The sequence below is a fragment of the Trichechus manatus genome, unplaced genomic scaffold (genome assembly GCF_000243295.1).
Source record: "Trichechus manatus latirostris isolate Lorelei unplaced genomic scaffold, TriManLat1.0 scaffold00012, whole genome shotgun sequence".
Classification (NCBI taxonomy): Eukaryota; Metazoa; Chordata; class Mammalia; order Sirenia; family Trichechidae; genus Trichechus; species Trichechus manatus.
In genome coordinates, this window is record NW_004443948.1 from 14,169,702 (window position 1) to 14,195,790 (window position 26,089).

At 35.9% G+C, this 26,089-nt stretch overlaps 1 protein-coding gene across 1 annotated transcript in view; it reads right to left on the bottom strand.

The window, feature by feature from the left end:
• Positions 1–2,169: 2,169 nt before the first annotated feature.
• ROBO2 (roundabout guidance receptor 2) overlaps positions 2,170–26,089 on the bottom strand; it is a 591,630-nt gene continuing 567,710 nt past the window's right edge. Inside the window, exons 23-27 of the mRNA XM_023726649.1 lie at positions 24,412–24,617; positions 14,601–14,783; positions 12,211–12,384; positions 2,432–2,632; positions 2,170–2,183 (exon numbers count right to left, since the gene is read on the bottom strand). Of these exons, the coding sequence (XP_023582417.1) occupies positions 2,170–2,183; positions 2,432–2,632; positions 12,211–12,384; positions 14,601–14,783; positions 24,412–24,617 (778 nt within the window). The remainder of the gene's footprint in view (positions 2,184–2,431; positions 2,633–12,210; positions 12,385–14,600; positions 14,784–24,411; positions 24,618–26,089) is intronic.

A 26,089-nucleotide genomic window follows, 5' to 3' on the forward strand; every position in this document is an offset into this window, starting at 1 on the left:
CAGAAAATTCTTTTTTAAAAAGAAAACTGTAATATAAATACAGCTTTTGTGAAACACCTTAATTCCTTTTGTTTATTTTAATTCTCAGATGGGCCAATTACAAGGACAGGTAAAGTTGTTCTTTTCTTTCCTTTCTTTCTTCTTTTTTAAGCAAGTTTAGTATATCTTTGCTACCTGTATATTTTAATGCATATTTAGTCTAAAGACTTAAACTTTCTTCTTTTGACCCCTGCCTTTTTCAATAGCAAAAGCCACGTTTCTGCTTTTTTTATTGACTCAGTCCCTGATGTTCCAAAAAGGCTTGTGTCAACATCATTGTTCCTTCACATCTTCCTATTTCTACACCCCAACTGAAAACCATCTAACATGATTGGTTACATCCAGCATTACCCAACCTAGCTTACAGTACAGAAACTCCCTTCACATTCAGTCTTTTTCTTCATGTCACGAGGAGTAGATTTGTGCTTATCACCAAATAAAATTGCAGTGCAAAATTTAAACATAAAAGTTACACAATTAAAAGTTCATATATGGCACCACAGCCTATTAATTCACATATAGTACAACAGACCAAGAAGAACAGACAATAATATGAACAGAGCTAAAAAGAGTGAGCTTGCATAGCAATGCACAAAAGAAATTATATACAGAGGAAAATCCTTTTCTTCATGGAGGGAGATTTTTGCTTTCTTTCTTTTTTATATACTCCTGGCAAAAAAGAGTTAAGGTGGGTGGTGTACTTAGGAGAAGAACACAAGTAAAATATCTGTGGGATATGTGTGGCTGTGTGTCTTTACATTGCATTTACAGTTCTTTTAATAGTACATAAATAAATTGTTCATTGCACTGTTTAGTGTCATCACTTCCATGAGTTCAGACCTGATGGTCCTTCAGAGCAGCTTTGCATATCTCCTCTCAGTTACTCTGTAAAGAGATAAAAAACAGAATGGTACAGTCAGAAGTCAATTTGCATTTTAATTATTCTTTCATCCTGACCAGTATGACAAAAAGCAAGGCCAACAGATAATACATTAAGATCTAGCCACCAAATCCATTTTGTGAGGTTGTGATTTTAGGAAATTTTACTGGGATAGGGATGGGAAGGAAATTTTACCTGAATAGAGATGAGAATGGAAAGAAAAAGAAACACTTTAAAATTTGGAGCTTTAAAATCCAAGTGGAGCTATTTTGGAGCTCCTTGTGAGTACATAATTAGTTCAAAATAAAAAGATAAAGAAAAGTCCAAGTAGCCATGAATCAAATTCAAAATTATAGATATATCTTAATAATAATCAGATTAGCAATAGACAGCAATAACGATAACTCGAATCAATAAAGAACTTTACAATTTTGGAAGTACTTTCACTTTTCAATATCTCATGAGATATTCAAAACAGTAGTGCTGTAGATGGCGTGAACATAACAGTAATGCTGTATTTCAGTTGAGGAAATGGAGACATTGGAAGATAGTTGACTTTCTCATGTCCCATAAACACTAAGTGGTTGTTGAGAAGATTAGTAACCGGGGCTGTTCTCTGAGCAGTGTTTTTAAATTGAATTCAAAGAAGCAGTTGAAAATATTCAGCAAGTATAATTCTGACATTGGGTAGCAGAACTTTCCTGATGAAATGAATACAAAGAGATCAATGCTTTTTACTGTGACATTCCTTTTTCTCTAGAACCTAGTATTTGATACTTAGAAAAGACATTGGATTTGTTGTACTAACTACAAATGCTAGTTCTTTAAGGATTAAAACAATATTCTAAGATATGTTGTTACAATAAAAATATAAACAACTGCCTAAAAATCAAAGACCAACTTTTCTAGGCTGGTCCCCAGATTAAAAAAAAAAAAAATTAATAAAGAAGAACTAAAACCCCCCCAAAAAATCAAACCTGTTGCCATCAAGTCGATTCCGACTCATAGCAACCCCATAGGGTTTCCAAGGGGCACTTGGTGGATTTGAACTGCTGACCTTTTGGTTAGCAGCCATAGCTCTTAACCACTGTGACACCAGGGCTCCAAATAGGAACTAGGGGATGAGAAATTCCTGGGGAGCTTCTTTAAAACTACTCAAGGGCCATTATGTCCCCCTTCTTCAATATGCTCAGTTAAAAGGGCAAAGAAAATTACAAAGTGGGTTATATTTAGTTTAAATCTTATAAGTATTAAATTGCGTTGCCTAAATTAAAACAATTTTCACAGTATAAATTGAACATGAAATAGCAGAGATGTGTATACAATTGACCACTGTGAAAAAGCAGTGGTCTAAGTTAGGACCAAACCTGTTCAAAATTATGATCGATTTTTTTCTCACAGTGGAGCAAGTTTACTTTTATTCTGAATTTAGTTTACTTATTATAGCAATATTATTAACCTTATATTCTTTTCAGATCACGATAGCTTTTTACAATTCCCTAAAGCACTTACATAATTCACCTGTAAACTGTCCTTGACTATTTGAGCCCATATATCCTATGTCAAGAAGGTCGCTGGCATTGCGCTGGTGGCCTCCCCTCAGTACCTCGGCTTTCCTGGGTCCTGTGGATCCTTTTGAGGAAGCCGTTCCTGATGAACTGTGACCGCCTGGAGATGGGAAACTGGGCTTGCTATAGGGCACCAAGGCCTCCTCTGAAAAAGAAACGCAAGGGCTGAGTTGAATAGCAACATGGGGCAAAACAAAAACTTAATTCTTAAATATTAAGCTCAGAATGGACCATTTCAAAATTACAAATATGAGGTTTAATATGACTTGGATATTAAAAGAATTTCCATGTGTAAGCAACATGCCCTACAATAGGAATTGAAGCAGGATTAAATTAAAAGAGATCTTGGGATAAATACACAATATTATATATTGTTTACAAATTTAAATTCTTTATAAAACAGAACTGCATACAATGAACCATAGTTTGCTTGACAAAGGCATATCTGAGAATAATTTCTAGAGTTCCATGAGGCTCTACTTCAATTTTCCCTTTACAATTGGAGGAACTTGGTTTTTGTTTTAGTTTAAATTATGGCAACACTTTCTCTATCAGTTTAGATAAAGGACTATAGTATTAGTAAATTAAATAAGTTTCTTAAATTTCTGTTTTTTCTTGGGATAGGAAGACAATATTTGAAAGACTGTGTGTTTCCTTAAAAGAAAAAAGAAACGTTTTATGCACCTTCTCTACAAATGATTCATGAAGTGTATTACTTAATAATTACTTAATTTGAAACAATTTTTTTCCTTCTCTCTGTTTTTTCCATCCTCTGTGTATTTTTCTGTCTTTCTAGGAATGGGGTTATGATTTCTGTGATTAGATGACTAAAAAATGCTGACGAATCTACAGTTTCTCTCCTTAGATAGTCTGTATGACAAAGATCACCTAATTTTCTTTCACAGCCTGGATTATTCTGTAAATAATGGTGTAAACTTCCTAAATGTTTCATTAACCCTGGATATTAAAATTGCCACCCTTTGGTCCTTGCAAAAACTACATTTTCCAAAACGTGAGCAACGATTTGTGACAAAATATAGTTATTGAAAATGCATGGTAGAGTATATCTCTGGAAAGAATTGATTCTAAATAAATAAATGAATGAGTAAGGAAACTCTTTAAAAAGTTTTTTTTTTTTAAATAGTAAATGAATCCTAGCCTGCAAACAGATGTTCCAAAAAATACATTTCTGTAATAGGCTCACCTTTCACCCTCCCCAGTAAAAAAATCCAGATTATAAACCATAAAATTTATTTTGTGACCGTTCCAGGAGGCCTGATTGTGTAAACAAGAACATTTCCCATTGAAGTATTAACAATCAACTAAAATTAATCAGCTGGAGAAGTGCAGGCCCAGTTAAACCTTTTCTAACATGAGGATTCTGTGAATGGGCATTAATTTGCAGAGTTATTTGTTATTTTAATTAATTCACCTATTAGACTGAAGTGAGTTCTTTCCAATAACGTGTTACTTTAGTTAAAATGAACAAACCAGTTGAAAACAGAGATTAAACTGACACTAAAGATGAAATTTGGCCACGTTATCAGGAGGGACCAGTCCCTGGAGAAGGACATCATGCTTCATAAAGTAGAGGGTCAGTGAAAAAGAGCAAGACCCTCAATGAGATGGATTGACACAGTGGCTGCATCAATGGGCACAAACATAGCAACGACTGTGAGGATGGCGCAAGACCAGGCAGTGTTTCATTCTGTTGTACAAAGGGCTGCTATGAGTAGGAATCGACTGGACGGCATCTAACAACAACAACAACAAAGATGAAATTTAGTGGTCTTAAAACTACTCAATATACATATTAAAGAGCAAAAAAAAAAAAAAAAAAATTAAATTGTCTCTTGAGCACTACAGATGAATCTTGGAGGTCTCTTAGGCTCAAAAATCCTCTGAAGAGGTTAACCTGAGGAAAAAGCATGAATGGACTCAGCTTTAGGGCATATATGCGGGTGACCTCTGCTGAGGAATTCCAACTTTAGTTAGTGATTCAAGCCAAATGTATTTCAGCCTCCCTTAACCAGCAGCCATTTCTAAAATACCTGGTAGGAAAAAAAAAAAAAAAAAAGATAAAAGTCCACACTTTCTTGGGACTGGGCAGAACACACCTGATCCGACACCTTGTTTGTGTGGGGCTTTCCGTATATCTTCTTGACGCTCTGTGGAGTTTATCCATTCCTGGGTTTGTCGCTGCCACTCTAGGGACGTTCTAGATGGACAATCCAGTGAGCTCTTTGTGTCTTCTAAGTTGGATGCCTGTTGTCTCTCCAGAGAGCTTCCTTTTCTCTCTGTTGAGTTTTCCACGTTACCAGCATGCTGACTTGGGCCTATTTGCTGCCTGAAACCCTGACCTGGCGGGGGATCTGGTGGTGGTGGAAGATCTAAAAATTTTGAATAATGTTTAGAATGTACTAAAATTTAATGAAAAAGACAGGTTTTATTTCACGCTGAAGAAAGTCCTTGCCCTCATACAGGTATGGCCCATGCAAAAGAAATTTGGGGAAAGTAAAAGTCAGTCATTTATATCCAAAATGCATATTATTGATCTCTTTGCTGCCTTTTGACCACAGCATCTGAAATAAAATCAACTAGTTCTATCAAACTCTTTACATGTGCGAAGTCAGCATTTTCAATTGCACATGGAGGCTAAAGTTTAAGGTGTAAAAGGCAGTTTACAGTTTTCCCACGTTTAATCCATTGCCCACTCCCACCCCATCAAAGTAGAACCACCACTTCACAAAACAAGATGACTAGGAATCCTAGCAGCCGTGCTAATGAAGGGCCCTGGGAAGAACAAAAGCTCTCCTGCCAATCTCCATAGGAAATGTCGCCCTCGGGAAATTAAGAACTATATGCCGTATCACACGCAGCATATGACTGCCTTTATCCATGTATGTGGCACATTTAGCAACAGTCAAAGGGTTAAGCTAACATTTATTAGATGCAATTAACATTCTGCCTGACAACCAATTCTGGCTGTTCGTTTCATGAGTTAACTAATGAGTTACAACTAATACATTATTAATTTTAATAAGTAATACCAATGTTCAGAGTACAGATTGAATCTGCTTCATGGTGCTAGAGTAGACAATGCATTATGAAAATCTGAGATGTAGTGGAATAGATAATTTTTCAAAAAGCCTCTTTAAATTGAGTATCATGTCTGCAAAAATTAAAACTTCAATAGTCAGCTAAGTTTTCCTTTTCCTTTTATTAGCTCTTCAGATCGTGATACCTTCATATTTTGAATGTCTTCAGTTATGAAATCATACTCCCCTCATTTACCTTTAAGTATTATACTAGTTCTGAAAATTATTTTGTTGAAAATTGTCCTGTTTATTTTGAAATCTTCTAAAGTTCTTTTGGATTATTTTTCTTCTAATTTTTCTTGCATGCTGGTGTAGATTTCTTTGTTCATTCTTAGAGTATGAACCCATACCAAACCCACTACCGTCGAGTGGATTCCGACTCATAGCGACCCTGTAGGACAGAGTAGAACTGCCTCATAGGGTTTCCAAGGAGCGCCTGGAACCTTTTGGTTAGCAGCCGAACTCTTAACGACTACGCCACCAAGGTTTCCTTATAAATATATTATACATAATATAATATTTATTAATGGTGGATATTGTATATAATAAGGAGCACTGGTGGTACAATGGATAAGCACTCTGCTGCTAACTGAAAGTTTGGGGGTTTGAACCCACCCAGTGGCTCTGAAGTAGAAAGACCTGGTGATCTGCTTCTGTAAAAATTACAGCCTAGGAAACCCTATGGGGCAGCTCTACTCCATCACTTGGGGTCGCTATGAATTGAAATCAACCTGACGGCACATAACAATAATAACAACATAATATATGATACAGATGATTATTTCTAATGCCATTTTTGCAAAGGTGCTCTTGTTTCTAATAATATTGTTTGTAAAATTTAAAAGGGAAAAGTATAAATTTCTTGTATACAAAAGACAGCTTTGTTAAGGAAGGGTAAGCTACTCCTTTCAAAGACTTAAGAATCCTTATACTCAAATTTATGGCAAAGGGATATTGTCCTCTGTTGAACTGATAATGATTGTTTACTGAGTATTTGCTCTGGGAGTTCCCAACTTAGAGCAGCATTCCCAGTTCTCATCTCTTCTCATTAGATATAAATTACTAATTATTCAAGGTATTGGGTCTCTGTCTGGGGGAAAAAATAGTAGCATTTGGAACATTTCTTCCAAAATGAAAGGCTAATCCTATATTGAGATATCTGTTGCTGAATAATCCACCAATGCTTTCAGTGTTTTTTTTTTACATTCAATGCTGACTTCCTTCAGTATATGTTATTATAATTGCAAATTAATTATTTCTTGAGTATTTGAGTCATTGGACTTAGACAGCTGGGTGATGGGGAATGATTATATTCATTTTCAAAATCACATATCTTGTCATTGATTTTTGAACTCCATCAGAGCAGCCTAATTTTTAAAATGAAAACATGGTATCTGCTTATAGCAGCTAAAATTCTGATTACTATTTAATTTAAACTGAAATTGTATGGCCACATAATTAAGTAATATCCTTGGAGTTTTCATATTCTGAGAAAGAGCATTACATAGACATTGAAAGAAATGAATTGGAAAAAAGGAGATAGGATTAAGAACTGTTGTGGAAAAAATAAAAGTATGTAATCAAATCCGTTTACTTAAATTCATTATTCATTTCTATGTTGATTCATTTCAACTAAATCAATTCACTAAGGAGTCTCTTATTGGCCTGTTGAGGATTTACTAATGTCAGGCACACAATAATCCAATGAGATGCATGTTATTATTATCCTCATTTTTCAGGTAAGAGAAAGGATGCACAAAGATTAAATATCTCCACCCTATATCTCTCCTCCCATGAACTCCAGACTTTTATAATCAAATCTACATTAGACAATTCCACTTAGTTGTTTAGAAAATATCTCGAATTTTATGTACCAAGACTAAGCTCCAGAACTTGCTCCTTAAAATCTGCTTCCTCTGTAATGTTCCTCATCTCAGTTAGTAGCAATTCCATTGTACAAGTTGGCTAAAATCGTTGGCTTCCTTGCTTTACAGCCTATACCAACTTCATCAGCAGATTCTGTAAACTATACCCAGAATCTAACCTTTCTCATCTCTTCCACTGATTCTACCTTGGTATGAACCACCATCATCTATTCTCTACATTACTTCTACAACCTCCCAGCTGGTCTCCATGCTTCCACCCTTGCCCTGTTGAGTCTGTCTCAACGCAGGAGATAGAGTGATTTTTTTTTTTCCTTTTTTTTAGAGTGATGATATCACTGCTCTGCCTTAAACAAACACACACACACACCCCTCTAGTGGTTTCATATTCAAGGTAAGAGTCAATGCCCTCAGAGTAGCTTAAAAGTCTTACAAACACTGGCCCTTGATTACCTCTGGCTTCATTTTCTAGTACTCCCTTTCTCCCTCCTTCTGTTCCACTGGTAAAGCTTCCTTTGTTTTTCATCAAATAAGCCCCAGGCTTTCACTTGCTGTACTCATTTCCTAGAATGAGCTTTCCTCAGATGTCAGCATTCCTCTTTCCCTTATCCCTTTCATTACTATGGGCTGTATACCAGCCACTTTTTATGCCTCTGGACCTCGTAAAACCCCCAAAAATAAACCTGTTGCCGTGGAGTGGATTCCAATTCATAGTGACCCTATAGGGCAGAGTAGAACTGCCCCATAGGGTCTTCAAGGAGAGGCTGGTGGATTTGAATTGCCGAACTTTTGGTTAGCAGCCTGTGCTCTTAACCACTGTGCCACTAGGGCTCCCTCTTAGTACGTTTTTCCGGTTCTAATGCATTTAGCGTCAAGGTGGGTCCCTTTTGAAATGTGTGAAGCTCAGCAGACGGAGTTGGAGACTCACTTTTGTGTAGGTTGAGCATTCTATTAGGCGATGCCTCCCGGATGTGTTAGTTTGGTAAACTTTTGCCTTTTTTCCCTTATTTCTGTGAGATAAGGCTTGCAAGTGTGAGTATGGCTAGCTGGAAGCCCTGGTGGCATAGTGGTTAAGAGCTGTGGCTGCTAACCAAAAGGTCGGCAGTTTGAATCTACCACGTGCTCCCTGGAAACCCTATAAGCAGTTCTACTCTGTCCTACAGGGTCGCTATGAGTCAGAAATCGACTCAACCACCACAGGTTTGGTTTTGGTTTATGTGATAGTTAGGGAGCCCTCATGTAACATAATGGAAAAGCACTCGCAATAAACTATTTAGTTCTTACTGGTATATTGTCATACCCCAGACTGGTGGCGCCACGGTGCCACTCACTTTACTGGTGGCTTGTATTACCAGATTATATATTTCAAAATCCATAACTCATATAAAAAATTCTGAATTGGTCTTTGAATTAGCTTTCCATAATTACTGAAAATGCATAGCATCAGACATTTTTTTTAGAAAATAAAAATTTAGGAACGAAAGGGTTATTTTCTTCCTGTCTTTTCCCAAATGCCACCTTCTCAGTGAGGCCTTCCCTGAGCATTCTACTTAAAAAGGAAACACTTCCTCTACCCCATACTGCACAACTTTCTTCGCTATAAGTTTTTTATGGGCAAGGCACTTATTATCTTGTATATTTTATATTTTCACTTACATATTTTGGTTGGTATTTATTTTCACACACTAAAATGTAAACTCCAAAAGGGCAGGGAATTTTGTTTGTTTGTTTCCCATTGCTTATCATATGGTAGGTGTTCAATAAATACTTGAATAAATAGGTGAATGAATAAATAAATTTGCTTAAAGGTCAAAAGCTAGTATGTGGTAGAGCTGGGAAACAGAAACTTTTCTGAATAGAGTATTAGGAAGTAGAGCAGGCAGGCTGGAAAGAGATGACTTAAGGTAGAAATGTTAATGGGAAGAAACCTACTCCCTCTGCCTTCCTTGTTCAGCGTTGGTCAGTCTACTGGATCCAAAGATTACTCTTTGGTTTAAGATGTAAATAGAGTAGAAGATTTGGATTGAGCAGTGCCTGTTTAGGAGAGACTTTACATAGGTTTTTTTTTTTTTTTTTTAATAGTCTTTGAGCAGAGATTGGCAATTCCCACCAATCCCATTTCCTCTCATTGGAAACAAAGGAAGATTACTTTTCCACTATAGAAGTTTCTTTGATGCCATGTGACTGAGTTCTTGTCAATAAAATATGAGCAGAGTGTTGTGTACCTTTTGCAGGCCTGGTAATAAAAGCTCCAACTGATCACTTATGTTCTCTTTTCCCCTCACTCAGAAATGATAATGGTCTCATCTTCAAAATGACAGTGTCCCAATATTAAGATGCCTATACCCTTCTGTTACTGCTTAGAGGAGAGTCACCTGACCTTTACTGTGCTAAGCCACTGAGAGTTAGAGGTTTTTTAGTATAGCAGCTGGTGATAATGACCCTCATATGCTCATAAAATACTATTGCAGAATCTATAATGCCAAAGTTATAGTGTAAAATGTCTATACACTAAGTGCTATTGAAGAGCAATCTTCCCAAAAGGAAAAATACACATGTACAAATGTTGTGAAATTATTCCCTCATTCCTACCATATACAGGCTATGGCATATACATTTGCTGTAAAATAACAATATCCTTAATGATAATCTATAGAGCGTCATGCAAAATAAATGTCCTTGTATCATATAATTAAAATGTCTTTGGATCAAATACTTGGGTAGACATGTGAGCTGAAATTTCTTTTGCAATATCATTACTTCTAGACTGCATTTACTGATAACACATATTCCATAACTCCCTAAGGAATACTGGCAAATTTTGAAATTAAGGGCTCTTTTTTTAGAAAGATAGGTAATATATTGATCATGCTTCAAAAGAGGTAGCTTGCTTTAACCAGACTTTTTGAAAAAGCTTTCAAGGAAAATATTCTAGGAAGAAAGAAGTAAACTTTCCATTTTGTTGATTTGTATTTTATATCTTCCACATATTCCACATATAGTCTTCAAACATCTCTAAAAAATTACAGAGAAACATATACTGGATTTTTTTTTTCTCTTTCCAAAACATTCAGGGCAGGGAAATTACATAAAATTTTTAATGCTTTAATTTACTGTGAGCACACTGTTGTGAGCAATTGTTTTCTTTAGAGAGAATAAAATCAACACTACATATTGCTTAAGTGCTCAACCCATCTTCAGAACATCTCAGGCAGAAATGTTGTTGTGAGCATTTTTGCTCACCAAGGATATCAATTTATAGTGAATCAAAAAATCACTATCCTTACCCATATATTCCAAACATTGCCAATAAAAACAAATAAGGAAAGATAAGTAAACATAAAAGCTTTAAGAACTAGCTATGTTTGGCTTTTTAAGTCTTCTTAGCATGAAAAAATGGCAAAAGTCAGCACCAAGATGGCTGCCAGACAGAGACTAATAAAGACCAATAAAACCAATAAAGAATCAACTTTCTTCTTTTCAAACTAAGTCTCATTCTGTCCTATATTGATACGTCGCAGACGGAAATAAGTGCTCAGGACTAGGTCATAGTTTCACTAGTTTGAATTAGATTTACCTGTGGAGCTTTGAAAAATACCAGCAACTGGTTGGTACCCCACAACAATTAAATCAGAATCTCCAGAGTATATTTTAAGAGCTTCCCAGGTGATCTAATGTGCAGGTTGTCTAGATTCATCCTGTTGATGTTTAGTAGAACTATCTCAGAAAAAAATTTGTGTGCTTGTAGGGGACAATGCTGAGAAGGGGGAATAAATTTACCTTTGGGCCTGACATTATACTAGGTACTTTAAATATCTTATATATTCCTTAGAATAAAATTACAGCATACATATTTTTATTCATATTTTAACAGTTGGGAAAATTAAATTGAATACATGGGAAACAGATCCTGCTGGGTAAGGCTCACAAACTACTCATTATTGAACAAGACTGTCTTCCGGTAATATTGTGTTCCCTAAAACTAGTGGTGTTTAAACAAATATTCAATGATTGATCCTATAAATAAATAAGGGGGTTGGACTGGACCAGAAAACTACGGCCTGTGGGCCAAATTCGGCTTGCCATCTGTTTTGTAAATAAAGTGTTAACGGAAATCAGTCACTCCACATGTACTTGTTGATGTATTATCTATAAGGGCACTTACACTATAACGATTGAGTGAAGTAGTTGTGAATGTGATCCTGTGGATTGCAAAGCCAAAAATAAAAGCTGGATTTTACAGAAAAACTTTCCTGACCCCTCAAATGGATGATCTGCAGCATGCTATTAGCTTTGAAATTCATGAAACTGAAACATTACTAAATTACTAAATCACTTTAAGTTCTTTTCCAAAAGTGCAATGCTATCTAAGATATCTTAATTTAACATCATGAATGTTCCAAAAAGATGACAACTGCATGCACATGCTGCTTATGTTTTCTTTCCTTATCTTAAAGTGGAGCCTTCACCGAAAAGCATTCATGGAAAATGCCAGAATGGCAAAAAAAATTCAACATTGAAAACTGATGTGGCATGAATTCCTGGGGTATGGCAATATAGAAATAGTTTCAGAGTGCTAATTAAGAGGGTGTTTTATTTAAGCAAGACCATATTGCCAGGTTTTTTGCCTTGTTTTGCAATGATGCGATGCCTAATCTACCATAGCCGCACTAATCTAAGCTAAATGACTGCACAGAGAACATCTTTTAAATGGAGAGATAAGAGGAAGGAGACAAACTTACCGTCTGTCATTCCTTCCCTTCGATGAGGCAATGCTGGTTGTTGGTCCATTCGTCCTCCCTTGTGTTTTTTTGTGGGCCGAGGCCTCTGACTTTGACTCAGAGCTGCGCTGGTGTTACTATCAGTAGAAAACGGGCTGGTTGGTCGAGGTCTTTGAGAGGAGGTAAAGGCTTTGCCTAAAAAGCAACAACAACAACAAAAAAGGGAAGGGGGGATAGAGAATGCTATTATGAAACACTGATTCTGTCTTTCTTGTATTTTTATTCTTACTGACTTGTCTACCTGCCTGGATAAACTCTTTGAGGATATCAACTACTGGTGCATGTTTATAGCAAAATCATACCCTGCCCCATTAATTGAGTCAGAACCGACAACAAAAACATTTTTAATAAACAAACAACACCCCCTACCAAACAAACAAATCAACAAAAAGCAAATCTACCAACCAAAACTTGATATTTTTTAAATATATTATTATTTAACTTCGATATGCTTAGTGATATATTCATAGACACAAGCAAATTCATGCAGATTTTAAGTCTTAAAATTAAAGAAGCTATTTTTGAGATGAGTTGTGTACTGTCTTATTTGTTTAATCAAATTTTACCCCTGGAATCTTAAAATATCTTTAAATCTCCGAGCACAGAAAAAAATGCCCTGTAGTAACTATATTTGAAAGTTTACATGAAGGGTCTGCTCAGATACAGATATTAAATTGACCTTACCACACAATGAATTCTACCTTTTTTAGCAGAAACACAGTAACATCAGTGTATAGGATAGATAGCTGATTAAAAATCACCCTGTATAGCCAAGTACAATAGGTGTTTTCTGATGAATATTATTGTATCTGAGCAGACTCCAAACTGGCATTGAAAAATGAAATGTGCTATGTCCTTTTCTTTTGGTTTAGGGTGCATATGCTAGGAAATTTATTCTGGGAAAAGGTTAGGTAATAAATTTCAACTTACAATTTTGATACCGTGCATATTATGGTAAGAGAGGCCTGGTTTATGTGCATGTACTTATTCTCTTGTGAATGTATTCATTTCATACAAAATTATTGCGTATTATTAGCTAATAGCATACATGCAAGAAATGCACTTATGTCTTCTAATTTATTAGTTTCCTTGCACTTTCTCACTGCTTTCCTTATAGCTCTGCAACAAAAAGCACTCAGGCAACATAAAGTTTCTGACTTACGGCTTATAAAGCAAGAAAATTCAAATAACCATTATATTACAGCATATTTTAGTTTGGATGCCATATGAAAAATAATCCTCTGCAATGCTTGGAAAATCTTTTTTTATTTCCTTTGATGATACCTAATGCATGCTCAAAAGAAATATTGATGGTATAATTCAAAGGAAATTTTCAAGACACTTTTTTTACAACTTGAGAGTTTAGAGAAGGGTCAAAATCATTCGTCTTTATTTTTTACTTTTCTTTTTTTGAACTTTATTATTTGAATGCTATTAAGATTTCAAAAATTGGCTTAATGTTTCATTAGTTTGTTTCTTAAGATAGCTCAGTTTAATTCCCATATTAGCACCCTCTTATATGTGCATGTAAGTAAATATTCTCATATAAAAGCATGCATTGTGCTAAAGTTATTTTGTTTCAATAAAATGAATGATTACAAATTACCAAGCTATTATTAGAGTGAATCCTTCATTTCTTTCTTATGGAATGAGCAGACACATGAAAAATGACTTAATTGGTCTTTTACTTATTATTACTTATTACTCCCAGAAACCAAAATTAGATTACTCCAAAGAGCAATACACACGTAGTCATCATTTTGTTCAACTTGCAAATGCAGTAGGTGTATTTTTTAATTAGCATCCTTCCAAACAAATAATAAATTATTGGATTAAAATCTTAACAGTCAAACAATTAATAAAACCATCAGCTATTTGATCTGTTAGACTGACAGCCTTAGACCCATTCACCCCATGCTGAGAAAGCCTTCCCAGAAAGTACATTTGCAGAAAGAGATGGGGCAAAGGAAAATAATGGAGATATAAAGCGGAATAATTTTAATCACTGGGTAATTATTGATTGTGTGAGGGTTTTGCAAAGTGTGCGTTATTGAAAATTTAATGGCAAACTTAATTGCTGCTTTGCTGTAATATAAAAAGGAAGCATATTCCAATTAATCAGCAGCCATGAAGAGAAAGGGATGAAAGGTGGTAAGAAGAGCCTATTCTTGGCTTTGCAGAACTAGCACCAGAAGAGAGTTCTGGTAACTGAGCATCCAACTTGTGTTCATGCATGTTAAAGAAAGCCCTGCAGTCAGACTCACGGAGGAGAAAGAACAGGAGAAAAACAGCTCAGTGTCCAAAGGACAAGAGTGACTCATGCAAAAAGTGTTGACTTGGAATCTACCAACCTGTTCTTGAAAGGCTGGTTCCATCCAGCCTAAAACCAGCTTTATCTGCTGCTGCCACCAGTGCTTGTGCAAAACTGCCGCTGGCAAAGATGGAGCCATCTGAGGAGCTACCTACACTAGATCTATGACTAGAAAAGTTACGATCCTCATCAGATGCAGAGCCCCATCCATTTACCATTGAACCTAGAAACAAATGTAGTTGTCTAGTGAGTTGTATATATTGGATATCTTATCTGCTTGTACACACTATACTAACGAACAAGTAGCTACCTCAACTACTCACTTCTTCCCTGAGGTAAATGTGGTTTCATCACCACTTCCTTAGCCATACGCAAGCATCATCCATATTTTGAACGTTCTTAGTGCAGAAGACTGAGGCTCATTTAAAACTTGTATCTCGTTGTAGCACATTATCAAAACATGTTCCATATGGTTCAATTTTTACATTTTAAAAATTATAATTTTCCAGAAAAAGAACTGCTGTGTACACTTCAAGTTCCTACAACTACCGAGAAAAACTCTTTTCTTGAAACAAACTATGGTGTATTTAAAGTAAATTTATCAAGAACTCAGTTAAAGAAACAGTGTGAATATGTTTTGAAATGAATGCACATTCCAACCAATGACAACCCACATGATATTGTACAAGGGCTAGAACTATTTCGAGATTTTAAAAATAAAAATTACTCATGAAATAACAAAGAAAATTCATAAACAAAGAACAATTTAGAAACAATACCAAAACAAATCACAGAACAAAAGAAAAACATGTATCTTTCAAAAGTTCTGTTAATTTCAAAGCCCAATACGCTGTCTTTGCTTTTCATTATTTTAAGAACGCCAGCTTTCTCTTTAATACTACTTTTTATTAGGTATTATGAAAGAACATCACCAGTATTAATATGGATCTTTTCGGCAACATTCAACGGGACAATCAAAGAAAAGAATGGAAGCTTTACGTGTAAAGAGCTGTAAAATGTCAAGATACTGAGAAATAACTTTTACTCTTAAATTTATGACAAGTCATTTACAATTATATATTTTTCTTAGCTAAAAGCACAGTAGGAATTTAACCTATTAATACAATTAATATTGCAATATTTACTTAATTTTATAAATCATTAACTCATGACACAATAAACTACCAAATATTGTTGTCACTATTTTTTTTAAAGAGGAGCAAAAAAGTATTTCTAAAAAGGATAATTTAGGATTTCTAAATAAATCAAACAAATATTCACACGAAAGAGCTTAAATTCTAGTGTTATAGATTATTTCTCTTTTTCTCCAACATTTAAGAGACAATAGTACAGTTAGGAGTGTTGCAGTGATACAGTATTTGCAATTTTAGCCGAGGTGCCAGGATACAATAACACGGGTTCATGCACCTTCAAGACAGAGAAAACAGAAACCGAAGGGGTTAGAAGGATCTAAGAAGTTAAAAGGGTGTTAAGTGTAGCAGAGAAAGATAAGAGTTTTGAGTCTATTTGCCAAAAGCACAGAGATATACTTTTTACTTTCCAAACAAATTCCCTTGACACAGACCACTGCGAGGAAGTCAAGATAACACCAGCATCTGAGCCTCCTCTGAGAGAACTATTTCTGAGTTAATAATCACAAGTCACGGACCAACAGCCCAAAATGAAAGGAGAAATGACGCAATAGGCTTTGCAATATAATGCTACAGTAGATAAGAAAAAAATCAAAGTGATGCAGTCAGTGGTCACAAAAGAATACGAAATCCTAGAACTGAGAACAGTTTTGAAATATTTGAAAGCTCAGTCCCAATCCCTCCCATGGGCTATCTTCTATATTTCCAAATGTCTGCTAAACATCTGCAAATAAATCCTCATCAGCTATCTCAAACCCTTATTCTTCATCTCCAATTCTATTCCCAAGCTCCTCCTCACTGATTTCCTTCTAGTCACTCCTATCTTCCTTACTGCCATCTAAATTATCTTTCTGAAACATCTATCATATAATTTTGTCCCTCTGTTGTAATTTTGTTCCTCACCTTACCTAGTTCTCCAATGTCACGTCCAAACTGAGAACTAGGCTTTTGAAATCCTTCAATATCCAGCCCTGACCTACCTTTCCAGCCCCAACCCTCTTATAGCCCCAAGCAGTCCCATAACCTGACCTGCACAATATAATTTCCCGCTCCTTGGACACACCTCTGAATTGCTACAACTCTATTGACCATTGTAAACTTTAAAGTCTACGTCAAATACCATCCTCTTTATCACCTTTAGTGATATTATACAGTAGAAATTCATAATTCATTTATTGAATTACATGCCTTCAAAATTTTCAATATTCACTGTAAACTCTATGTGAGATTCTATTTGACATGCAATTTCCTAGCAATCACCGAATTTTTAGTTACAGAAAGAATATCTTCATGGGAACTCATAGACAAAAATTTTAAATACAGAATATTACATTAGCTAACTCTTGCTGATTATTTGGACAATGGGGAAAGCAGTGATGTAATCATCCAAAATGAGAAAGTAAAAAATTAATTTATATGTATCTTGGTTATGGTTTGGTATAACTTAATACTGATATTTGTCAATATTTTATACAAATTAATATAATAAAGTTACATTTCGAAGATTTATTAAAAAATAGTGACATTATTTATTTTACTTCTCCATTTTTGCTTACACATCTTAACTCACTTAGACAATTTTTTTTTTTTTTTAAATTCTCCCTTCTCCACTACAGTTGGCTGAGAAATATTTGGGTCTGGTTTTCTCTGTCTAAGCCTGATAGCTGTGTGATTTCAGCCTGTGCACCTAGTAAGCTGACAAATTCAGACTCTGAACCTGCAAAGCTTTGGACAAAATGCTGCACCACAGCAGTGTCACTAAAGAAATGTCATCCTGTGAGGTTTCCTCTCAGGGAATTAGTTTCCAAAAACACCCCTATTCATCTTCAAGTCGTTCATAAGAGGATTTTCATACAAATATTTGCAATCTCTTCAACAGATCCTGTAGGAGTTCCTGGGTTGTGCAAACAGTGAACGTGCTCGACTGCTAACGGGAAGTTTGGAGGTTTGCGTCTACCCAGAGGCGCCTCGGAAGAAGGGTCTGGTGATCTACTTCTGAACGATCAGCCACTGAAAACTCTGTGGAGGACAATATTTTACTCTGACTCACTTGGAGTCACCCTGAGTCAGAGTTAACTCCATGGCAACTGGTTTTAAACAAATCATCCACTTTTCTGCCTTTGCACTTTACTCTTTTTCCCAACTTTTAATGCTCCTTGCCAGGTCCCAGAAATCCCATTAATCTATCAACTTTTCCCTGACAATTTTTTCCTGTCTCTGTGAAGACACAGTGGCATGGAAGACAGAGCTTCAAGAGGGTATTGGTCAATACAGAAAGATCACCAGCTACTCTTTCTCTTTTATTCTCTGTGTGAGCAAAGAGATTAGATAGATGACTTCAGAGTTGAAGAGATGTGTACCACTGAGGTTGGGCACGGTGGACAACTGGAAGTCTAAGCACCAAAGATCAGAGAGAAAAACTTCATGTTAGCGTCATTCTGTTGGCTTTCAAGATGGGATATAAACAGAAGAAAATAAATTTTCTCTCCTTGTCTTTCTGTCTATCTTTATCTTTGATACCCCCTTCTCTCTATTTGTGTATCATATATAATGGGCATATTTTTAATGATATTTGGCAACGCTCCATGTATAAAAAGTATAGAACATATATTACACTTTATATTTCCTCCATGCTGCTAAAGTCTTCATATTTATTTAACTATTACTGATTTCAACTCTGTGGCTACCATTCTTCTCCCTTTAGATTTAAGCATCAAGAATGATCATGAAAAAAGACCAGGCTTACTGGTCTGACAGAGACTGGAGGAATCCCCGAGACTATGGCCTCTGGACACTTTGCTAACCAAGAACTGAAACCATTCCTGAAGCCCACTTTTCAGACAAAGATTAGACAGGCCTATAAAACAAAAAATAACACACATGAGGAATGTGCTTCTTAGTTCGATCAAATACAGACGATCAAATGGGCAACTCCTGTCCAAAAGCAAGATGAGAAGGCAGAAAAGGACAGGAACAGGACGAATGGATACAGGGAACCCAGGGTGGAAAGGGAGAGTATGCTGTCACATTGTGGTTATTGCAACCGATGTCAAAAAACACTATGTGTATAAATTTTTGAATGAGAAATTAACTTAAGTTGTAAACTTTCACCTAAAGCACAATGAAAGTTGAAAAAAAAGAATGATCTAAAGACAAAAATTGGAAGAAAGATATTGATTCCTTATATTAAAATTAAGCATCTTTGGTGATAATTGGGTTTCTTTCAGCAATGTAAATATAAACATGAAAATTGAAATGAACACCAGGTAAAAACAGCTCAGCTAGAGATTCTTTGCAAATTACAAGCAATCCATACCAATTTGACATTTTATAGCCCTGACATAATCAAAACATATTTAAACATTTAATGAAAAATGAATTTATGTCACATAACCAGATTTACTTGTATTTGCATTTTCAACCTTTCCAAATTTCTCAGGTTTAAATTCGCTGAAATGCCAAAAACATCTCAATTTTATTCAGGCTGCTAAAGAAGAAATGCACATAGGACATTAAACTGTTGCTCGAATGTTACTGAGCAGTAAAATACCATGATAAAGTGGCATCTTGCTGTGTCTCTATTACATCTTCAGCACTAAAATTAATTTATGATCAGTCATCAATTCATTTACATGTCGTTTTATGCTAAATCCTTCCTTGCTGATTAATGCTTATCCCTAGATCCATTAAGCTTAAAGTCTGTGCTTTATAAGATGACCCCGCTAATTGTTGCATTACCATTTTTATGAGATACAAAAACTAGCTACATATCCCCCATATTTCCAGCCAATATTTAATCCAGGAACTCTTCTTATTAAGTGCAATCTGTCTAACTATTTGTTAAGTAAAATCTTCAGCTCTAAGTGTCTTTGGACAAATCAATCCAAATATTGATCACTGCCTAGATGTGGAAGCCGTATCTAACCCTATAGGACAGAGTAGAACTGTCCGATAGGGTTTCCAAGGTGTGCCTGGTGAGTTTGAACTGTCGACCTTTTGGTTGGCAGCCTAGCTCTTAACTACTATGCCACCAGGGTTTCCTGTCTAATCTATAGAAGTCCTTATTAAAAAGCAACAATTCCACCTATGCTCCTCAGATGCAAAGGAGTATGTGTTATATATGCAAAGCAAAATAAGCAATTAAAAACAAATCTTCCTTGGGACAAATGCTACCTGTTAACTTATTTTTCTCAGACAAAAATTGCACATATAAGATTTCCCTTTCATCATTTAAATTTTGAAGTATATGTTTCATTTGTTTTTAAATACATCCACGCTGTTAAGGTGGTGCAAGAAATCGACTTAACTACTTTTAGCATTATCTCTGAAATTTTCCTTAACACGTAATATTTTCCTTAAGTTTCTGCAGTAGAAACAAGAATTCAGGTCATACTTTTTTAGTGGCTGTATGGTCCAGTCAGATGATGGGACTGCCAAGTTTTATTGTTTTCGTACTGATCTGGGGTAGGAGTTCCAGTAAAAACCTCCAAAGACATAAAATACAGAGCCACAATTTCCTTTCAGCCATGGTATTTACGTAGGGTACAGCAGCCAAGGAAACTTCTATTTGTTTCACTCCACAGCACTTATTCTCAGCTTTACTTTTTGTGATCAGTGAGGCAGTCAGAATCTTGACTACAGGCTCAGGGCATTTTCCTCCTGTCCTCTGTATCATTGCCTGCTGTTGCTTTTTCCCTACGATAGTGTCATTAAATTCAGGAAACACTTACTCCTGACTCCCATCATGGAAGCTAGAGAAAGAGGTATTGAAGGCACTCTCCCTTGCTCCTCAAACACGGTAGGTTTGGTACTTAGGAAGAAATATTACAAGTCCATTCCAGAAGATTGAAAAAGTCCTTTATTTTCACTTTCTAGCCAAAAAACAGAGTGTGGTGTGCTATAATCAGAACATTTTTGTACTTTATTGCAACCAAATATGTATAAATTATGAGTTTAAAATAAAAATTATACAAATGAGACCTTAGAAGAAGTACTGAAATAGTTGAATTTTATTAGAATGGGTCTCGATAACTGAACATAGAACTTAAATATGAGATAAACACATAAGAAAAGTTACTTTTAAAACTTAGTATTTTGATTTTCAGCGATAGGATAAGGACTAACACTTCCAGAGATAAACTTTATATGCTGTATTTGTACAAATAAATACTTATTCATACACACACAATATATGCATCAGGTAGACGACCTTGAAAAAGGCATGAACCCCCTTTGTGATTCAATGTCTTTATAAAATGAGACTAATTCTAGGACTGTGAGGATTAAAGGAGTTAAATATATGTTAGGACTTTAGAACAGGGGTGGAAAAACTTTTTTTTTTTTTTGGTAAAGTGCCAGATGCTAAATGGTTTAGGCTCTGCGTTCTGTCATATATCCTTCTTTGTTTTTGCTAGTTTGTTTCTTGTCTTTTTAAAACCCTTTTAAAAATGTAAAAACCATTCTTAGCTCACTTGGCCATAAGAAAAACAAGCCACTGCTTACAAGAAGGCCTTGTATTTGCAAAGTGTTAGATAAACGCTAGTTGTTACTACTATTATTATCGAATCTAAATTCATAGTCAAGTGATTGGAAGTAACCGGCATCAAATAAGTGGCCTTTTTGGGAAGAAATACAGTCTCTACGTGGTTCAAACAGCTCATGTGCTTCACTGCTAACTGAAAGACTGGAGGTTTGAGTCCACCCAGAAGTGCCTCGAAAAAAGGACATGGCAATCTACTTGCAAAAAATCAGCCACTGAAAACCCTATAAAGCACAGTTCTACTCTGACACACACGGCGTTGCCATGTGTAGAAATCAAATAGATGGCCACTGGTACAGGTGGGAATAAATAATTGTCACATGGGCTCTGGGGCTACTGATATTTTTCTCTTTTGTTGGCCCTTTTCATTCATGAACTACATTAAAAATTTCAGAAGTCTCTCACAAACTGCTTAGCTGTTATACAAATAATTGGAGTTACTGTGCTTTTTTTCCCCCCACAAAGATGGATTCTATACCTTGTTAACTGATGATATTCCCCAATGTGGCAGCTGCTGGAGTTCAAATAGAAGAAAAAAAATCCTACGTAATTGTGTATACAGGCTTATTAGCCCATTCTGGTGTTATCATTGGACTATCATTCTGATTGGCTTTAGAGTTTCTGGGGATGGAACATAACTGTTAATTCTATTTAATAGAAATGGTCATTCATTTTATGAAAATGAAAATGGCTATCTGAGAATTTCAGGTGAAAGTAATGAGTATTTACTCAAACCATAAACAGATTAGGAACTCAAAGTAATTTATGGTAAGATCCGAATGCTTTGTGTGGGCGCTTACTCTCCTAAAAAATAAAAAACGAATAAAAATGGTACCTGCTTTATTGCCCATCTCATTTAGCACAATTAAACTAAGTCTTAAGCTTCTAAAGAAAATATAAGCACTTTAGAACTTTATTCATTAGCATGTTGCTTTCTATTACATTCAGTCTATGTATACGTCCACCTAAGAACTATCTCCCCTTACACATGCGCACATGCATTCTACATACACTCACATATCCTATCTACCTACATTTACACACACACACAACATACTCTCACACAGCCTACTTAGAGAGTCTGACACACATTCTACTGCGCAGTGGATCACTTTTGTGTGGTCTTTCTAGCCAAGTGATTGGGCAGGACTGTTTGATACATACCTAAACACCCTGACGTTTTTATGTATGGCAGGTAATTAAGCAGTGAATTCAAGTAGGAAAACACTTTGTTTTCTTAGCGATAAAAGCTTCATTTGGAATGAACATTATTGTAGTTACAAGAGAGATGCAGATTGTTTTTAACCTTTGTCACATTAGAAAGTCTAACATGTTACTAACAGGTGAGCTTGTAAATATGCAAAACGCCATTTTCTTAATTTATTGATATATTAATCATCTTTGACATTATAGTATTTACTGAAAGAACTACATAGACTATAGCTGACTGTTGTCGCCTTATTATTGCAATTCTTTATTGCATTTCTAATGGAAAAGGGTTCAGTATCATTAGTGAGATATGCAAAAATATGCAGAATTTTACCCTGAAGGAGATTATGGCAGAAATTCAGGCAAAGGAGCTTCACATAATAGTGCACTAATAAGTCAGCTCTCTGCATTCAAACATTTAAACTTTTGCTCTGCCACCTTCAGTTGGATCTGGATTTCAAATCACACCCGTATACCCGCAGTTCTTAAATCTTAATTATCCCGGCAAGCACACGAGCCCCTGGGTAAGAAGAAACACTGAAAAGTGGACTCATACATCACACACTGTGTAATTCAGGAAGGGATGTAGAAAAAAATTACAGGTACTCATGCTTCTTCATTGACATAAACCAGTTTCCATCAGCGTTTGTGGAACTCTAGCACATAGTACAAAATCTGTGAAATTGGTGAAGCTCTTGGAGCACAAATAAACTAAGCAGGACTGCAGTAACAAGCCTCCTAGGATGAAGGATGTCATCCACGTAAATGCAGACATGCGTGGGTTTCTGAGAAGAACCCAAACGAAACGCAAAGACTAGATTTAAGTTTGTGGCTGTGGTTAGCTGCTATGGAATTGGCCCCTGAATCATGGCAAACCCATGCACAACGGTGTCAAGCCATTGTGGTACATAGGGTCTTAACTGGCTGATATTCAGAAGCAGATTACCAAGCCCTTCTTCCTAGTCTGTCTTGGTCTGGAAGCTCCACTGAAACCTGTTCAGCATCACAGCAACACACAAGCCTCCACTGACAGATTAGTGGTGGTTGTGCTTAAGCTGCACTGACCGGGTAAGGAACCTGGGCTTCCTGCATGGGAGGTGAAAATTCTACTACTGCCCACCAAGTTTGTAGTAGTTATGTCTTAATAGTCATATAAGAGACATTTTGTGTTAAGAATGATGGCTAATAGGAGAGAAAGACTGAAATTTTACTTTTCTTCATATTCATTGTGCAGTCATTTTGGGTTGGATTTTTTTTTCCAACAAAATTTGACAAATTTAAATCCTTGGAAATAAGTGGTGAATCAGTCTTGGGATTACCATAGAACAGCACTGATAGCAGCCTTTCATTTGGTCAAGAAGGCAAGAGGAAGCCAAAGGAGTAAACAGTAAAAATAACTATATTTCTTGGCAGAGGAGCAATTATTGGATTCAGCAATATGAAATGCATAAATGCATGGTTTATCTCACTATACATTTTCTCCACTCCAAAATAATAGCTTGTGCTTCTCTGAGAGGCTTATTCTGAAGACTTTTGCTTATTTTCATCAGTGAAAGATTTTACAGAATGAGATATCAAGAAGTGTTTTAAGATTGTATTCACTTTGTATGTTGCTTCTGATATACAAAACATATCATTTCTGAATGTCAAGGTTTTTTATGTAATAGACTTGGTTCCCTAGTAGAGTGAACTTTTCATGAAAGCCCTGGATATAATTGAGTTTTCTTTCATGTCTTCAAAGCTTTTTAAAATTCATGAATTTTCTTATCATTTTTGCAGCAAAGCAAAAGTATTTCCAAATCCTTTTTGAATTTTGTGTTTAATATTAACATATTTAAAGTGTTACAGAAATAGATGGAGTGGAATAAATCGTACATAAGAAAGTATTTGATTTGTGATGCGTTTGAATGTCACAAATCAGTCAGTTATTCGTATTAAATCAGTTCCATTACCTGTCACAGAGCTGTCTAGATTGTCCATACTGGATCCCGGTGTCTGCTCTAGTGCTCTCAGGGGCCTGTGGATTTCTAAAGCTTCTTCCTCATCATCAGCATCATCACCTGGAACATCTGTTTCCAAATCGGAAAGCAAGGCTCCGGACACATAACCTAATGGTGGAACGGGGGGCTGCGGAGGTTGATTATTGCTTTGAATATGCCTAGAATTCATATGGAATAAAAAAAAAGTAATTTGTTAACATCCGATGCAATTTTAATTAGAATTAAACAGCATTTTAATTTCAGAGTCATGGTAACTAGCTAATTTGGTCTTCTTCCTTTCTATTACTTAATTTTGTAGCTTAAAGTGCTTTCATACACTTCAGCAGAAACAGTGGGCTATATACACATGCCTCACCAAAGGAAAAAAAAAAATCAATATACAGTCTTAAATTCTTCTATTGGGTTTTATGTGGGTGATAACCAGTTACTGTGAGTCAATTCCAACTCATGGTGACCCCATGTGTGTCAGAGTAGAACTGTGCTCCGTAGGGTTTTCAATGGTTGGTTTTTTTGAAGTAGATCACCAAGTCTTTCCTCCAAGGCATCTCTGGGTGGACTCGAACCTCCAACCTTTCAGTTAGCAGCAGAGCACATTAACCACTTGGACCACCCAGGGACTCCCATAGGGTGATAAGTGGAGAAAAAAATGCTGACCCATATTTTTGTATAAATAAATCATCAAAAAGGGAATAGGAATATTTGTCCCAAACAACTATTTAAAGCTGACTTTTCTCCTGCAAAAAGAACATAATGATTTTGTTCCCAGTTTAGTGTTGAGGTTTGCTCACCCTGTAACCCCTGGGACCTGCTGGACTTTAGAAAGAAAAAACATCACATGAGGACCTTGCAGTAAAGATCAAAGCTCCTAATAGCCCTTGCTCAACAGTAAGCACATTATCTGCCTTACTTGGCTTTTTTCTTGCATGATCCCCATGACTCATGTTCATTGGCTGTCTGCACTTCAATTCAGTTTAGGGCAGACATGACTATTTTGTGTTCTAACTACTTATTTGTGTGTCTGTCTCATTCACTGAAGTCTTAAACTCCTCAAAGGCAGAAAGGACTTCATCTCAGCATTTTCTGTGTTTAGAATATGAACATGTTAGATCCTTTATGATGGATATGCTTTCTTGTCTCTGTGTTTAATTCGCTCTTCTTATATCTCAAAAGTGATTAGGTTTAAAACATACCGTACACTGATAATGGCCTCATTAATATAACAAAGAAAACCCTATTCTAAATGGGATTACATCCACAGGTAGAGGGGTTAGAATTTCAACACATGTATTGGGGGGCACAATTCAATCCATAGCATTGGTTTGGAGACAACTTACCATTTCTTCTAAACCATAAAGTGCTAAACTAATGCAGTTTATTGTCTTTTGTCACTGTCATTAAAGAGTTAATGTACTACATGTTCTATTTATCTAGGGGCCTGGGGCCACTACAAAAAGTGTAACAATGTGATTTACAGTAGGGACTTTGAGTTACTTGGTATCAGCTAAACCTCTAGAAGGCTGGAGACTAAAGTAAGCCATGTGGATAACTGTCCAGATCTATATGACAGAGCCCCAGTAAAGCTCTAGATACCAGTGCTTAGGTGATCTTCCCTGGTTGGCAAAACTCTGTG